At 48.0% G+C, this 15016-nt stretch overlaps 1 protein-coding gene across 7 annotated transcripts in view; it reads left to right on the top strand.

The window, feature by feature from the left end:
* Positions 1-5125, top strand: part of LOC100741629 (protein FAM102B) — a 52761-nt gene extending 47636 nt beyond the window's left edge. For 5 of the 7 annotated variants that reach the window (XM_024368796.2, XM_024368799.2, XM_024368798.2 and 2 more), the window contains 4 exons: positions 1-503; positions 1889-2041; positions 3907-4112; positions 4387-5125. In XM_024368796.2, the coding sequence (XP_024224564.1) occupies positions 1-503; positions 1889-2041; positions 3907-4112; positions 4387-4508 (984 nt within the window). In that variant the 3' untranslated portion in view covers positions 4509-5125. The remainder of the gene's footprint in view (positions 504-1888; positions 2042-3906; positions 4113-4386) is intronic. The other 2 variants (XM_024368804.1, XM_024368803.1) reach the window with 2 other exon arrangements.
* The last annotated feature ends 9891 nt before the right edge of the window (positions 5126-15016 follow it).

Here is a 15016-nt window from a genome sequence, read left to right as displayed (position 1 = left end):
CTTTCGTCGCGCGAGGGAAAATCGATCGCGCGCAATCCTCTAAGATCGAGCATAGCAGCCGTTCCTCTATCGAACGACCAAAGCGAAACGAATCGATGGAAGAACGGCGTCGCTTCGAGCGACAACAGTCGCCTTAACGAAACCGTCGGTAACGACGCTGGCGTGTTCAAAGTGCCTGGACCACAGGACGTTCCGCGGCACTTGCGAAAAAACGTCGAGAGGAATAGCTTCGACGCGCGAAACGAACGTAACGCGATGAATTCGCCGACGGACGATCGGAACGATCGATGGAACAGCGTGATCGTGCCGACCGCGAAACCGAGAATCGGTCATCCAGGTTGGAGAGGTATCTCGAAAACCTGCGACTGCATCGAGAAAGGCAAGATCAGCCCGGTTTTGCGGTTAGCTGACCAGGCCAGAGCCGTATCCTCTCCCGATCCCCTTCATAGGCCCGATAACCCCAGAGCCTCGCTACGTTCCGCGACGACCGCTCAGACCCTCAGGTAGGTTTCATTCATCAGCGACTTTCTCTCTTATAATTGTTTTTAATTAAATCCCCCTGTCCTTCCGTTCGATGATTTTCTGCGTTCGATCTGCGTTTTGTCACTCCCTCTGCTCGTTCTTCTGCGTTTAACCGGCGTAGCGTAGTTCGATAGGTTTCGCGCGAGCAACCCGCGGTAGTCGTCGAGCGGGTCAACTCGATTTCTGGATGGACGAGTACGTTCTTTTGAATCGACGATGTCTGGCGTTAGATATCGTTCGTTTAAAAGTTGACGCGACTCGTCGAAATCCGAATCGTACGTCGTAGCATCTCGGGTTACGGAACAAGAACTGGCGGTTCTTTTCTCCCTGCGTTTTTCTTAATTTTTTCGGTCACGAGCACACGCGTCAGTTTTTTTTGTTCTTTTTATAATTTATCGTAATTATATTTTTACGTAAACTCTGGTCGCGTATTTTTAACGTATACGCGTTAGGTTCTTTTTTCTCGGCAATATTTTTCCTATTCTATCGTTACGTTTCCTCGAAACGATGCTCGAAATTAACGACACTCAACGTCACAGGCATTCCGATCCATAGGATTTTTAACATCGTTATCGACGAGGCATCGGACAAACACGTTAGATACACTCGCTGCGACACCGGCTTTCGCTTTGCTTCCTCGATCGCCCGAGTTTCCCTCTACGGATGCTAAAATTCGACGATTCGATTCGAACGAGCCTGTTCGTTAACCGCGACTTTAGTATCGTATAATCGTAAGACGTTCTCTCTGATCTCTCGCGCGTAAAAGTTTACGGAAGGCGCGACTGTACCTGAACACGACGTACGTGCTAGAAGGAGGATGTTGGAACAGCGTTTCGTTGAACGCGCTCGAAGGGACCGTTTGCTTCGAAATTTCTGCTTTTCGGTGTTTACTAATTCCAGAGAACGAAGAACGTCGGTCGGCCGAAAGATGGATAACGACTCACGTATCCGATGCGTCGGATACAGTTGCGCGATAGACGATGGTTGGAAAACGTCATAAACGATCCGTTGATAAAGCAAACACGACGATCTCGAGCGATCGAGCAATTTCGACAAGCTGCGTCGAACGTGTATTTCGTCGAACGCTTCCACGATCGACGGGCTACTCTCGACTCGTTTCAAACGACAGCTACGACGAAACCGACGACGCAATCGGTCGGACGACGAACGATTTTCGAAGAAAAGGCAGCTGCGACCGTGGAAGCGTGCGCGACGTGCATCGAAGAGACACCGAGGAGGTGGAACGGGTGTACAGGGAAAAAGGGGAAACGAAAGAAAATAGGGGAACGAAGCGAGTAACTTGAACGAAGGATGAGAGGAGGTGTAGCTTTCCTTGCAGTTTGGATGGCTTTGTGAATCCTTGCAGGGGTATTGGCGGAAGTCACCGGAAGTTGCTGGACGGGGCGGGGGGCAAGCTGGCTACGGTCGCCACCAGCCCAGCGGACTCCGAAGAGTCCTCCTTAGGGGTACCGGAAGTCGCTCCACCGAGCTCCCAGCACCGAAACAGCATAACCCCACCGTCAGTCCATGCTTTCGTCTTAATTCTCTTCGTTTTTCTTTTCTTTTCTCATTTTGTCTGGTCTCTGTATGTATTGTCTTTCTCTCTCTCTCTCTCTTTCTCGCTTTGCACTTTCGTCGCGACTCGCGGACACGTGGATACAGACGACGCCCGAGTCGGAATCGGAACTGGCGTGCCCGTCCTTCGTTCCGCGACGAGGTTGCGAAAGTCGAAGCGTGTTTCGAGTATCGGAATTACGATGTTTTAGCCGCTGTTCCACAAAGGAGCGGGCTAAACGTACAAAATGACATACCAGTGTCACGTACTTCTTCATAAAGTCATGATTCAGCGAGATTCCGGACGAATACGAGGAAAACAATTACGTAAACTCGATTTATGCGATACTTAATGAGTTTAATTCAATCGTTACAGAAAAAAAAAAAAACGCCAAGCTGACAGTCTGGTTGAATTTTTTACGTTTTCACGATCGACGTTGAATGACTGCGTAGAAATATATGCAAACGTATTACGTCGATGTCTCCACGTGTCCGTATGCGAAACTTCTAGAACTATTAGAAAAATTATCCGAGAATATTTCTTAAATTCGATCGAATTTAAAAAGCGAACGAGCTTTGGCAAGTTCCGAACGCGTTGCTCTCTCTCTCTCTCTCTATCCGTTGCGCTTCGATCGAGAAAATGGTTTCTCGATCGATTCCACGCTACCGATACTTGTAATCACTTTTTTGCACGCATATTTTTTATCAGTTGTGAACGATATAAAAGCGTAATTTCATTAGACCAAGATAAAGTCGCCTATTAATCCCGATCGATCGATCGCTTTTTCCGCGATGGAAAGAACCGCTCGAGTTACATATCTCGCGCGAAACTATCGGCCATTCGTTTTCTTTCGCCACAATTACGATATTTCGAAGTTTTGCCGAGGAAAAAGTGCAAGCGCGAAGAGTCGAGCACTTGCGTAACTCGGATCTGTCCGTAACCAGATTTCACCTTGTAACAAATCTCTGACATTTAGAATATTTAATATGTCACGTCTATAAGATTTATACCGAGCGGTGAATTTGTCAACTACTCCGGTCGCTTTTGCAAGTTACTTCGGCGAAAAGCAAAGACGGCGTAAGAGCGGCGAATTTGGACAGGGCTGGCTCGATTCGCCGGTTCCACTCGTAACGTAACGTCGATCTGGTGACGGTTGGCTCGTTGCATGCGAACCCAGCATACTCGCCTTGGCACATATTCGATCAGAAAAATTAGCAATCTCGCCGCTTGACACACACCTTCCTGTTTCGCTTGCTCTCATCTATCTCAGCCTCGTCCCAAAACGTCTACCGTATTCGATCGTTACGAGACGCCTTCGAGAACCGACCACTCGCTTATTGACCTTTGCTTTTGTTTCGTTAGCGTCGATAGCGACAAAACAGCGTGTTCCTTGATCTTTGTATCGAACGCGACGATGTTTTTGCACGAGGCGTGGTCGTGGAAATCATTCGCGCCCAATTATCCCGCGAGGAAGACGAGCGCTGGCACGGAATCGTCGTTACGCGAAAGCCGACGCTGTCGTAAAATTGTAAAGACCCAAGGACCGCGTTTCTTAGGAGCAACGATAAATATTTATCAACTTTGTCTCGATACGTTTCATGGCCACATGTTCGTGTTTTCTTCCTTTTTTTTTTCCCCCTCTTTTTTGTCGTTCGTTCGACCAACGACCATGTCCTTTGCGGCGATTTGCTTCTTGGAAAATCCAAGAGGAAACGGAAAGAAGAGACGCGTGCACTATTCCGTGCCAGTGCTCGAAACGGTAGAAATTGGAAGATCGAGAAGGAAGAGAAAAACGGTGTATGGTAATCGTGGATTCGTTTGTTCCCTAGAAATCCTTCCGGTGGTTCCGGTCTCAGCGAAACGGGATCTCTGGACCGAGCAAAGGCGGCGTTGGAGCGTAGGAAAAAAGCGGAAGACGGCGCGGGAAATCCCATCCTGTGCAGGGTCGAAGTGACCAGGCCAAACCCGGATTCCCTGATCGACGAACTGATCAAGGCAACGAACTTGGAGCAGACGGATCTCGAGAGTTCCGAGAGTACGTCGCTGTACACCCTCTGTTCTATTTCGTACTCGAGCCCGTTCTTTCCCTTTCATCGACGAATACGAACGGTCTCGTTGAGACGCGATATAAAAAGTTATAAGTGGTCGATTAAACGTAATTTGTTTTTCGACGTCAACGAGACGCGATACAAACAGCGCGTAATCGCGTCTACGGAGAAAAAAGCTATCGACTACTTTATTTTTTTCTTTTCTTAACGTCGTACGTCTAATGCGTTGCGTCTAATGTTTCCGATTATCGATGTTCGCAGCAACCGGACTCCAGCTATTCATAGCGAAAGACGGGACGACCGCGCTCGGTAGCCACGAGATCAAAAGTCAGATGCCCGCGGGTGTGTTCAAGCAGGTGGTGATGGAAGAGAATAATAGGTAACACGAAGCTATGGCGGCGAGAAGACAGTACGCGAGACAGGCCAGCGCTACGTTTTCGCTGGCCCTGGTGCCAGAGCTCGTCTACGAGGCCTACGAGCCCCGGTAGTTGCGAGGACAACGAAGCTGGACGAGGGAATCGTCGAGAGGACGGTGAACGCGGCGACGATGGACTAACGCCGGTGCACCTGCATCTCCTATCTAAATTATTCGTTTCGGTCGCCTATCCGCCCTATCGGCGTTCGGCGCTTTACGCTTCTCGTACGTCGTACCGGTAACCAGATCGATCGTCCTTTGCGCTCAAACCTTGCTAAATCTTTCTTTTTATATGTCGAATCTAAATTTATGCGACTAATTTCGCGGTCCGTGGTAATCGAAACGGGACGAAACGCTTCGAGTCGTACAGGACGCTTGGTCGATGAAAACCGGCCGGCACGGGTGCACGCAACTCGTCGACCACGCGACGCGTATTCTCTTCCGCCAAGTCGAAGCACAATACAAAATGATTCCTCTTTTTCCTTTCTTCTTTTCCTTTCTTTTATTTTTCAATTTTCTTCTCGTCGACCGTGCTTCGAGAGGAAATCGGAAAGCGTTGTTCTCGTAATTGAACGAAGACAGAGATCGGAGATGATAGCGCGTCAGAGAGCGCGCATCGATGTGCGAGAAGAAGGAAAAAGAGAGAGAGAGAGACAGACGGACGGACGGACAGAGAGACAAAGAAAGAGGAAAATACGACGAAACGCGATCGGCGCTCAATGCGTAACGTTTTAACCGTTCGATGTCGAGTAGCGTCGAACAATGCGCGTGCACTAACGCTTCTCTTTTTTGCTACCTGTGTTCACGGTTCCTTTGTCGTTCGCGTAGACGACCGCGCAGTATATTGTAAAACCACGACCGAAATCACGCGCGTTCGTTTCGATCCTCGAGAGGGATACTCGACGTCGGGCAACGTTTAAAAAATAAAGTAAGAGAAAAGGCGCGAGTCTCGCGAGCGTAGATCCGCTGCACGCGCGCTAACGTACAAAAACATTTTCGAACGATTCGTTTCGGCTATACTTTTTCTTTTCGTCGAGTTTTTCTATCGTTTAAGGTACAAGCGTTTCGTATGTACGTATGTTCATATATATATACACGCACATATGTATATCTATATATGTGTATGTGTGCGTGTGTGTGTATATATATATAGATATATATATATATATATATATAGATATAGATATACAAATATATAGCGTTCTGTCGTTCAGTTGGTTCGCTGGAACCGAACGGATTCCGCGTCGGACGTCTCCGTCGGTGTTTCGATGATGTATTTATTTTTATTCATGGATTTAACTCCACTTTGTAGTACGTATTTCCGTCTAATATATTCTCGCGAACTGAATTTTGTCGCGACGGGTCTGTACTTTGTAGCCTTTATGCCGGCTCCTTTCTTTTTCTTCTTGTTTCTTTTTTTTGCACTCGTTCGCGCGGCCGTTTGCGTATGCGTGCTTGTATGTTGCGTGTATGAGAGAGCGAGAGAGAGAGAGAGAGAGAGAGAGAGAGAGAGAAAAGAGCGTCGTTTCCTGCTCGCTGTCGCGAGAGGAGATTCCATTGTACGAGAGACACTTGGAATCGGAGAAACGAGATTCATCAAGTGCCACATTATTTAATTTTCGAGGCTGGACAGTTTTCCGTGATATTACTCTATAATTGTCGTATTCTCGTCCTCGTACCTTTTCCGCTGTCCCGTTAAGCCAGAGATACGAAGCGAAAACAGGGGAAAGAAACGCATGGAAGGAAGAAAGGAAGGAGGAAAGACGAAGAAGAAAGCCGGAGTTTGATTTTTTTTTTTTTTTTTTTTTGGTTATCCGGTGCGATCGGTGACCGCGTTAGCGATTCGTTGTATATAGAGCGGTAGTAATCGTTACGTAGGTAAATGGCTGGTGTTGTATACGTTCGTCCTCTCCCTCGATCACTGCTCGAATTACCTGTAACTGCTGCCAGCGTACCGGAGCGCCGGACGGCGTCGGCGAATGTTCGTCGAGCGCCGTCTACGAAGAACAACGGCTAGAAGCGAGAAGACGACAACGTTTCGCGTACATAAGCGTGCCTGAATACGTCGAGCGCGAATGAGACTCGTAGAGAGACGGAGAGAAAGACAGCGGGAGAATAATCGCAGTACGCAAGGAGGAACGAGGAAGCCGTCGAGAAGACGGCCAGAGGAGAAGAAGAAAGAGGAGAAGAACGACGGAAACGTTGCTCCTTGTTCGCTACGCGTGCGGCGCCTCGCGACCAGCCGCTCCATTTCGCCAGTAGACTAACGAACCGAGCAAAGAAACGAAGCAGAAAAAGTAACGATTAAGACAAGCGCGATGGTAGCAATCGCGCGCGTAAAAATCAAAAGCTTTCGCTCTAAAGAAGAGAGTCTAGCCTCTTTGTTTCTCGTCTCTATTTTATACGAGCTTCCAGAGCGAGATAGCTCTCGGCTAATTTTAACCGTTTCATCGTTCTCGCGCTGCAATTTTATTTTAGCTCGACTCGCGTTTCATAGTTTGCATATCTTCGACGTTCTCGATAAAACGAACCAACAGTATTCGCGCCTACGCTTGTTTCTCGCTAACGCGCGTATCGCTACGATCACTGTCCACGATTCCCTACTTTTTCTACTTTGTCATGGATATTACGGGCTCGCGTGTAAGTCGCCAAGTCGAAGTTGTAAGCTCGGAAAGTGAATTACTCGATACAGTTTGATCCGATCGGACGCTGCAACGGCGATATTTTACGGACGTTACAGAGCGACGCGGTAACCTATTACTTAACGGAAAAACCAATATTACTTAACCACGCGCTGGATAATTGTACGCGTCGGAGTTCCGTCGCACTCTACCTGCTATTTCCCGCGATAACGCAAATCGTCTATCGAACGGTGTAAAAAATTGCCCGACCAACGCGAGTAAGCGCGATTGATCGACGTCGAACGAAACTGCTAATCGAGAGCCCGTAACTCCGTCGTTGCCCCCCGCGATCTTTCCTCCTCTACGATCATTCCGTTCCTGCTTCTTTTCCATCGCGCTCTTCGCCGCGGTATTCTTCTCCGATTTTCCTACGATCGTCGCGTCGCGTTGTTCCCGAGTCTCGCTGCGAGCTGGCCGATTTCGTTTTTAGGCGGCAGAGAGAAACAGGCGCGAGTCGCCGATCGACGCGCGTCCTACGCTATTTTTTCAACGTACGTCGACGAGGAGACAAATTTTTATTTAAAAAGACGCACGCCGTTCGGCGATCCGCGCGCCGCGTCGCTTCGTTCTACCCGCGCAAATCCCTTCGCGGTTCTGCCTGTTCGCGTTCTTCTTCTTTCGCGTCGTGGATGTTCTTTTAATTTATTCCAGCCGGCCGAGTCCGGACACGCGAGCGAAACGAGCGTGTTATCGTTCGCCTCGAAGTCCATGGTCCAACCATCGAGCGGTTCGTTCGATGGATGGCTCGTGTCCCGATCGCGAAATACGCGTCGGAGACCTAGGTATGCGGAGGTCTGAGTCGGGCCGAGAACGTCGCGGGGGTACGTGATTTCACCGGCCGATTTCGCGCTGTCACGTTCTTCCCTGCGAACAAAAGGAGTCCTTCGAATTCGAATAACCAGTTTTCGTAGGAACGGGCGTTTCTAACGCGTTTTGTTAGTCCGGTCCGGTCTTTTGTAACGCGACAGGCATCGCGCCGCTCTTTGTGCTTCCGAAGTCCGGTGGAAATTCTCAAGACTCTCCGCAGAGTTCGAGGTAAAAGGCGCGCGTCTCTCTCGCGCGTACGTCGGACGACGCGGTCGACGACACGCGGTCGACGACGATGGTCGCCACGCCACGCGCGGTAAAAAATTGTTGTCGCGTTCCTTCCTTTCTTTCATTCTTTCTTTATTCCCCTCTTACCTTGGACCGTTCGGCCTTATTCTCGTTTAAGCGTCGTTTTCCTTCTTTTTCCATGCAGGAGTCGCGCGAAAAACACCCGGCAGATATTAACGTTGTGATAATTTCTAATATCGTAACGATTACTCGCGTTGAGTCGCCTCCGTATTACGAATTATATTACACGAACGAATTACTGCTCTTTTGACGCGTTAGAAGCTGACTTTTAGAACGCCGCGGATAACGCGGCTCTCCGGCGGCCTGTAACGTCCGTTTCTCTCTTTTTTTTTTTTTTTTTTTTGTTTCTTATTTATGATTGTTGACGTTTTGTCTGATTCTTACTTTGTGAGATGGATGCGAAACTATCATGTGCTGATAATAATACATTGAAAATCAGAAGGTATCTGTGTCGTTTTATCCCCGACCACTTTCTCTGTCATCGTCCGCGCGTCGTGGTTCTCCATAGTTACGGGATGCGCCGTTTTCCCAATAGACTAACTTTACCATATCGCCCGAGGCTTCGGCCGTGTACGCGTAAAAACAACGCGTGCCATTAGATACGGTTCCATCGGATCGACCGGTGGACTCGTAAATGGCGAGACGGGAAAGATCCAAGGCGATGGTACGAAGATTCGACGATTTTTCAAACGTCGAAGACGCGGCGCGTTTATCGATCGATCCGGACTACGCGGCGCGTTCAGTCTGTTCTCGTCGGTCGGACGTTTTTTTTTTTTTTTTGTTTTTTATTTAGTCGTTTACATTCGCAATTTGTCCGATTTGGACATTCGGTAGAATTTCTTGACTGTTTGATTATCGCGTGGGTGGCTACCCCCAGCGGATCGTTATATCGTTCGTGGGTCGGACGACGTTACACGGAAAGACGCGACGAAAGCGACACGTTCCGTTGCTCGAGGTTCGAGGTGACTTTGAGCGAATCGCGCGCGTATTTCGGCTTGCACGTTTTCCCTTAGGAAATTTGGACGAAACAAGGCGGCGATCGAACGAAAAGATGAAAGGAACAAACGGAGCGAAATTTCACGCCGGTGTCGTTGTCGCGGATTATCAATGAACGTATCGAGGAAAAATCGATGCACGCGAACCAGGAAGAGGAAACGGCTTACTTTCTCCGCCGTGGACAGATCCACGGCTCTGACTTAACATCCGTTCGTACATACCGGCGCTCGTTTTATTCCGAGCGTTATGCGAACGCTTTCACAACGTAACTCGCTTCTGTTACGTCTAAATGAAAACAAACGTGGATCCGTACCACCGAACGTAATAGGATGCGACACGAAGAAACAACTGGCGCTCTATTCGTGAAAGGCTTGCTCGTCCTTCTTTTTTCGCATTTTAGATCCAACCGATCCACGTTTTCTCGCGGATTTATCTACTTTCTACGCTACGTCGTGATTCTTTCGTCTCTTCGATTCTGCCACGACGTTCGATTTTCGACGTATTCTTCGTAATTCGCTTCCGATCTTGTTATTTCGCCGTCGTGCGTCGACGACGTGTCTCCAGGGACGAATCGCGCAGCGAGATATGAAAAACGAAAGGAAAAAAAAATACGTCGACTGCATCGTTGGCTCTTGCAACGATGCTGTTGCCAGAACGCGTTTCGTAATAATTTGAATTACTGATTTCGAGCTACGTATATCGATGATCTATAACCAGTTTTTTTGTACCAATCGTCGTTAACTCTTTTCGTTCGTGCGCGCGAAAAAAAAAATATATATATATATATTTTTATATGTTAGGTTAAAATTACGATTTCGTTTTTATATCGTTAAAAATGCGAAGCTACGAACGACAAAGGTTGTTTTTCGTACAGACTAGTTTTCTCGTTTGACTCGCCCGTTCTTGCTTACCGACTCGATAACGAATTTAATTTGTCCTCTGCCCCCCACGTCGCTGCGTATCACCGCACGAAAGTTTGAAACGTTATTACTTTGCCGTCAAAGAGGTTATATCTCTGCTCGGAGGGTGAGCATCCCGCGTGAGCATACCGAGGACTAAAGAAAAACGCGAGAGGATTTTCCAACCACCGTACTGAAAGACGCGTTGGTCGCCAAGGTGTTCCGCGATAGCGTGTAAATAAAAATTAGGTTAGAAAGCAATCGTCCTTTGCGAGCGACATTTTTTCGTACACCCGACCGAAACGCGAAATTGCCGTTTTTATCGCGCGTTATGAATATTGTGCAACTGGTGTTACGAGTATTAATAACGACGTCACGCGTTCCTCGAAAAACGCGCGACTTCTCCTTTGCACCATTCCCGATCGCTGTCCCGAGTACTCGTTACCTTCGTAGAAACGTCGCGAACGCGGCATCGATTTCTAGCGTTCGTTCGTCGTCGCGAAATATCGCCGAACTCGACCTGAATTCTAGTTTCCGAGATTTATGAATTTTCGAGATATCGATAAAAAACCGTCTGTACGGACCTTTGCCTATACGACTGTTCTCGCTGTATGGTGGTCGACCGTCGAGCAGCGACCATGACGCAACGCCGATATCGGTTTCCATATCTATAGGGTGTCCCGCTCGACGTATTCGACTACTTTTTCCTATACGCGTAACCGGCGATCGATCGGTATTACCTTTCGATCTGGATCGGGTCAATGGCGCGATAATAATCCGGTTGCCGCACCGCGAGACGTTTAATCGCCTCGAACAACGAAAGTCGCGAACAACGAAAGAGTGACGAAAATCGCAACGACCCGTTTTGCGTCTCCGACGTTCGATCTTCGTGGGGATTCGTAGACATCAACGGGCTGTTGAACGACGACGACGACGATCGTATCGGTAACGCGTGTACGACGGGAACTCGATGTACGGTACCGAAAGCTGCGTATCGACATCTCGCGGATGGATAAATACGGCGAGATAAAAGAGATAAAATCTCACGTCCCAGGCGTTCCTCCGTAACTTTATCGAAACTTTTTCCTCTCTTTCTACGCTCCGACCGACAGAGGCTACTCGTATCGAACGCGACTCGCGATCGATACATTTGCGATATACGAGCGCAAGCGAGGCGTTTGTCGAAAGAATCGCATTCGGCGTGCGAATCGACCTATCGTTGACGGGAGAAAGAGGAGAACGCGAACGAATTTTGAGCGTAACGTCCTCTCGTGTCGATTCCGTACGCGCTGCGTAACGCTCCCGGCGTTTCACGCGCTATACCGAATATACTTGGAATAAAATTACGTTTTATCCGGATACGAGGGGAAATACGAAATCGTAACGTCGCGCGATAACGAAAAATAAACGTTCGTTTCCCGAGAAACGCTGAAACTCGACGTTTCCAGATTTTTTTCTTTTTTTCATTTTTCGTGTACTCTTCGTACGTACGTCTCGAGAATCGCCGATAACGGTCAATAACGCAAAATAAATAGTTTCGTCGTTCGAGTAAATGTTAAAGTAATGACGATAGTATTTAAAATTTACGTTTGTTTGCGTAGCGTAGTTGCATCACGAACGGAAATGCAAATGGGTGATTTTTTTTACAACAACCTTCCAACGTTCGTCGCATCGTTAATGCAAATTAACATCGATTAGTTCCATTTCTCTTAATCCGCGAGGCGGAAAAAAAACGCTCTGTTTTTGCGGCATCGTCGTCGATTATATTTCCAACATGAAACATGGCGACAGCTGAAAAGTTAAAGTCAAAGTCTAAACGTCGGTCGAGCTTTCGCGCGATCGCCACTCTCTTAACCCGATCTATCGAAATTCTATCCGAAACTTTACCAAGATCAGTTACGTACTATCGTGCGTTATCGTATCGGCGTACGTATCGGCTGCCGATAGTTTTTGCCAATCTGTCAGTACGATTATTTAATTTTTTGATACACCTGGTGTACGCTATACGTCGCGGCCTACGATCAAAGCGACCCTGTGCTCCTCTCTTTCGCGACATAATTCCGCGACATAATTTCAGGCGATCGGTCCAAAGTTTAAGAGGCCGTTGCACCTCGATTTGATCAGCGTCGCTGTTCGAACGTCCGTGGGAATTTCATTGCGAATATTCCTTGGCAAAGGGAGAGGGAAAATTTTGCAAGCAGAACGTTCTTGCACGAAGCGGACGTGTAATCGTTGCGCCTCGCAATCCAAAAACATTGGAAACGATTTATCGCGTGCCATTCTCCTAACAAAAACTCGCTACGTACGTGCATACTACCGCGCAACTCCGATTCGCCAACGATACGACGTTGCATCGTAAGTTCGTTTCGACGTTGATGTTCCGATGCGAGCATCTTTATACACGAGACGTACGGAAGCGGAGTTGCAAGTGGACGTCGTCGAAGCTCGCGTATAAAAAGCACCGCGCGAACGATCCATGGTTATCGGAAGAGGTCGCGGATAAACGATCCATCTATAGCTCGCTCGTAGCCAAAATTAAGAGAGAAGAGAATAGAATAGCGCGATTATCGCGTAAACGGTTTGCACAATGCGGTATTGCAAAGACGCGTTACTCGCTGAAACTACCACGCACGTACCCTGCCGCTGGTACGTAGCCAGTACCGGTTCGCGTAATTCGTAGATTCGCGTGGCAGACGCGGAGAGGTCGAAAAGTCGATTCGCAACTGCCGATTGGACATACACGCGTGCAAGAAATTCTAAGCATCGGCGCACGCGATCGAACGACGCGCGTCTATCGTTGCTTGAAATATTGCGAGAAAGAGAAAAGCGAGGAGCGCGGATAACCTTTTGTGCGAAGGAACGAGAAGCAGAAGGACGGCTTGGAAAAAAGGGTTACGTTGTGCTCCGGGCTATAATCCCGTCGCGTCGACTCTCGCACGGCGAACGCGATAACGAAAGAATTTCTCCGCCGCATCGATCACATCCCGTCGCGTTCTATACGAAATCTAAAATTAACCGTTCGCACGATGGCTCGATTTGCGATCGTCGTGAACGAGTTACAAACGCGTATATTCGCTAAACTTTTTCCTCCTGTGACGCACATAAATTAATTTATGTTAAACGTGTTTGCGGCACATCGAACGATACATCGTGTTTACTTCGAACGCGAGGTTCGGCTATCGTGGTTTTTGCTCGACGAATTAAGGGAAAAGAGGTCGACACGCCGGTTCGCGATCGCTTCGAACCGTCTCGAGGTTTCAAGGTGCAACGAAAAACGTTTCGCCGCGGCCGTACGCGGACCGAAGAAGCGAGACGCTCGGTGTTCTGCCATGCTCGAGCGAACGTCGATCAGCCTTGTCGCGAAATCGCCGATCAACGAAACGTTCGTCCGTCTTTACCGCGTGTTGTCGTTCTCGCCTCTTGTACCTGTTGGGAGAAACGCGAGCAACGCGTTGATCGTCGTTCGTTATTATTGTCATCGTCGAATCGATTACAGGCAAAGCGAGATCCTTTTCTGTCGATATTCCACGAATAACTTGCGAAAGCGCGATTCGTCGCTATCTTACGCGTATCCTTGACATTATTCGTTCCTCTCCTCGAGAAAAGGTGTAGCTACGTTAGGTGGATTTGGCCGGCGGATCGGGTCTCTATACTCCAAATGGTCGGGATCGTTACATAAACTTTCGTGTTTTCGCGAAGACGGCAGAAGGGAGTGGCCGTTCGAAGGAAAACGAAACTCGCCAACGATCCGTGTCATCGACGGATCGCGTTCCAGATACAAAAACGGATAATTAAGATCGCGTTGTTACGTACGACGATGTTACAACGTCGCGATCGACACAGAAGCGACGATCGTTACTTCTTTTTTCTACGTTAATGATTCGTAAAAAAAAAAAAATCGTATGAAACGAACGTCGGCGAGGCGGAAACGTGACATTTACGTCGTCGCGTCGATTCACGCTTCTTCCGAACCGACAAAAGCTTCTCCATCGCGTCCCAGCAACGCGCAACTACGTCAACGATGTCCCGCACAAGGTTGATCTTTTTTCCAGTTGCGTCGACGACGCTTCCAGCGACTCATCGCGATCGTTAATTTATAAAAATTTTGCGGTTTGACAGGATTCCTGTTTTTTGACTCGACTGTTATTCGCGTCGATTTATAACCTCCATTATATTCGTTTATTTTTACAGCGATTTGCAGCCCACGTTCCTTTATAACCTTGCGTTATTTTCGTCTTATTACATTGTTTCTCTTCTTCGTTATATCTTTTCTTTAATTTGGGCAAATTTTGCAGAAACGTTTGTTCTTGCGAGAAGCAAGTTTTTAACGAGTTCGTGTTCGTTTTACGTGGAATCGAAAGCGAAAGCGCTTCTATCTGGCGGATCGATCGCCACTCGTAGAAATCGCAAGAATTCGTTCGGTCGAAATAATAACAAAAATGGCAAATGAAAGTGAAAAGGCGAGCAATTCGGCGAAAAATCTGACGAATCGTCGAATTTCCACGACCAGGTCGTGCTAACGTTCGAAATCGACGATATATCGCGCAAACACGATGTACGCGATCTGCTCGTGTTCGTCGATGTGTTCGGTCAAGAAATAATTTTTGCGCCAACAGTTACGATAACTAAACGCTCGGGATTAGCGTTCTCGCCCCTCCCCCCCCCCAAAAAAATCGTATTAAATAGAAATATTTTACACGTACGAGCGTCGATTACGTAAAGACACGGAAACGGAGACAAGACAGCCAAGTATTATTTTCATAATATATGCGTCGTTAATCATA

Source organism: Bombus impatiens, unplaced genomic scaffold, assembly GCF_000188095.3.
Source record: "Bombus impatiens unplaced genomic scaffold, BIMP_2.2 scf_0478, whole genome shotgun sequence".
In the NCBI taxonomy this organism is placed as follows: Eukaryota; Metazoa; Arthropoda; class Insecta; order Hymenoptera; family Apidae; genus Bombus; species Bombus impatiens.
Note: the sequence above shows the minus strand (reverse complement) of the source record. Positions and strands in the feature narration are given on the sequence as shown.